The 2,686-nt window shown below is 40.0% G+C and overlaps 1 protein-coding gene across 2 annotated transcripts in view; it reads right to left on the bottom strand.

Moving 5' to 3' along the window:
- Window positions 1-1,001: 1,001 nt before the first annotated feature.
- The window catches only part of LOC140948800 (phosphorylase b kinase regulatory subunit alpha, liver isoform-like), a 43,684-nt gene continuing 41,999 nt past the window's right edge, over window positions 1,002-2,686 (bottom strand). For both annotated transcript variants that reach the window (XM_073398067.1, XM_073398068.1), the window contains 2 exons: window positions 2,425-2,628; window positions 1,002-1,901 (listed from right to left, as the gene is read on the bottom strand). In XM_073398067.1, the coding sequence (XP_073254168.1) occupies window positions 1,701-1,901; window positions 2,425-2,628 (405 nt within the window). In that variant the 3' untranslated portion in view covers window positions 1,002-1,700. The remainder of the gene's footprint in view (window positions 1,902-2,424; window positions 2,629-2,686) is intronic.

The following is a 2,686-nucleotide window of genomic DNA, read 5'->3' as shown; positions in this document are numbered from 1 at the left end:
CCATTTGGAGGTTGCACGTGATATCGAGTCACATACTTGTCTCCAAAGCTGCCATCAGTGCTGTGTCGCAGTGCACTATGGGAATGTTCTGGGAACGAACTTTGACCCAGTTTCCAGCAATACATACAGCGTAGTAATTTAGCACGATAGCGAGTTCTCGACAACACAAACAAAGAAAACGTGCAAACGAATAAAGCTGTGTCTCCATTTTCTCTTTTTGAGTCCTTTCTGGACTTGCTATCACGCTGACCGTGCGCCGGCAACAAATTTGATCAAAGGCGGCCATAGAAACAATATATGTAAGGCATACTTTATTCCGCATAATTTATAACAATTTATAATTTAACAACACTTCTTTAGAACTGATAAAGTCCTCAGGCACCGAAGAAAACTCCCTGCTGCTTAAAGTTTTCTGCAACTACATTTATTTAAATTACGTTAAAAAAAACTATTAGTCCCGGATAGATGGAACTTGTTGATTTCCAGCGACGCGCCCTAATTTATTTACACTTGTTATTATACACTCTACTCACTAGCTGTCTTCTCATTGGCTAGGAACCTACAGTTAATTTTGGAAATCGGCGCAACCTACAGGTTAGTCAGTAATTTACTAGCAGATAACTGACTAACTTGTAAGTTGTGCGCGCAATGTATGATTTCCAAGACTAATGTCAAACTGCATTCCTTGCGACGATGTGTTTGTCGTTACTTTCTTCTAATACTAAAACAATAAGATTCGGTTTTTGTGTTCCGGATATCACAAAAAATCGCATCTAAGGGGCCGACCATTTAAGTCTTGAAGGGGAGGGGGGGATTTTTAAAAAAAATTTCCTGCACGCGCTTGTCGGAAGAAAAAATTGCATGCAGGACAAATGTAATAGAAAGCTTATGGGGAAAAAAGAGAAAAAAATATCCTGCCCACCAGATTGCTAGAAAAAAAATTCTTGATGACCAGAAATCACCCACCCTTCCCCTCAAGAGTTAAATGGTCGGCCCCTAATAACTGTTTAATAATATACCTCGTCTGGTGCTTGGTTAACGAGTTAGCCTAGTCCTTATTTTCAACTTAACAGATTACATTTATTTTTCGTTGTTTTCCTTAGTAATATATCCTGTCGATAACTAATTGTGCGTGGTAACCGAAAAATTTTCGTCCTTCGGGCTTTATGTATTTACAACTGGCTTAGGTCTAATAGCAACATTCTAGTTCGCCTTACCTTGACGTAAAATATCACTCATTTATTCGAAAAGGGTAAATTTAATATCACGATCTTAAATCTTGTTTAGTACCTAGTTTTTAATTCTCCTGCAACTGTTATGTTATCGTTATCCTCACGGATTTTGCGTTATTCTGCTCGAAAATGCCTTATTCTGCCGGCAGGATACTCGCCTAAAATAGCTTATTTTAATCGAAATTTACCCCAGCCTACAGAATGACCCTTATGCCTCGTTTCCATGTTAAGACCGTTGTGTAACTAGTAGAACACCTGCCTCTACAAGGGGCTCCTAATTTCGATAATTACTAGTAATTTTTGTGTCTAGGTTTATAGCGAAATTTTTTATACTCTTGAAAACAAAAATGTAAAAATAAAAATAAAAATAATTCAAAACCAAAACACAAGCTATCAAAGCGGTTTGGTTTGGCATCGGTCATTCAAGATCCTCCTCCTCAGGTCTGTCCACTGGAGCGCCTCGCTACTTTAGGCTACGACGCATTCATTCAGGTGAGGTAAGAAGCTGACGCGTTTGGCGACAGCTCTGGAGAAGTAAGTCATTGTCCCAAAGCGACCACTGGGCGCGGTGTCGTAGAAGTAACGACAAATCCCCGCAGCTCCGCCGCAACTGATTTTTTCGTTAGGAGGGCGAGCACAGCACATGGTGGAATCACCTTTAATGTTTATCTGAAATAGTAAGACAATAGTATACCAGTTAAAATAAACACGATCCGATAAGAAAATGAGAAGGAGTTCTGAGGTAAACAGTGTATGTAAGTTCATTGCAACATGCACCGAAGAAGTAAACTGTTTCCACGAAGCAAACTTGATTTTTACATAACTGGTTTTAAGGTGGATAAACAAAGTTAAAACAAAGTTTGATAGGTTGTGGATCGTTGCCGTTCATCGGGATGTTACTGAAGTCTCGTTGCAGGTACAAAATATTGCATGGACAAAATATATTTGTAAAACTAAGATTTCGATCGCTGCCATGGCAACACGGCTGATTGAAATAGAACTTAGAATTAACGCAAAATCCAGTCTTTAGATTCCTTATGATTTTGCACACAACTTACAATTAGACGAGGGGTCAAACGACAGTAAGTTTGCTCAAAAGTGTGCATTCAGACCGTAAAGCTTTAAGCTGGGTATGTATGTTCCTTAAAAACTGATGCGCTTCCAACGATAACAAGTGTATCATGTCACTGACCTGATCGTTGAGGTACAAGTTATGGCCTTCCCACACTAATTCATCAACATCAATAGTGTCGCCAAGAGTCTGTTCAGGATGATACTCGACAACAAGCGACAACACCATCAGCATCTCCACTACAAGCTGACGGTACTCTGGCTCTGGGATGCGATTCAGGGCTGCTTCAACGCACAGCGCAAACTTGAGCTCTCCAGGCGTCATCTACAACAAAAATGTGGTTGAAGACGACTCTGTCATTGGCTAATAAGAGATCACGTGG

The sequence above is a fragment of the Porites lutea genome, chromosome 9 (genome assembly GCF_958299795.1).
Source record: "Porites lutea chromosome 9, jaPorLute2.1, whole genome shotgun sequence".
NCBI lineage: Eukaryota > Metazoa > Cnidaria > Anthozoa > Scleractinia > Poritidae > Porites > Porites lutea.
Note: the sequence above shows the minus strand (reverse complement) of the source record. Positions and strands in the feature narration are given on the sequence as shown.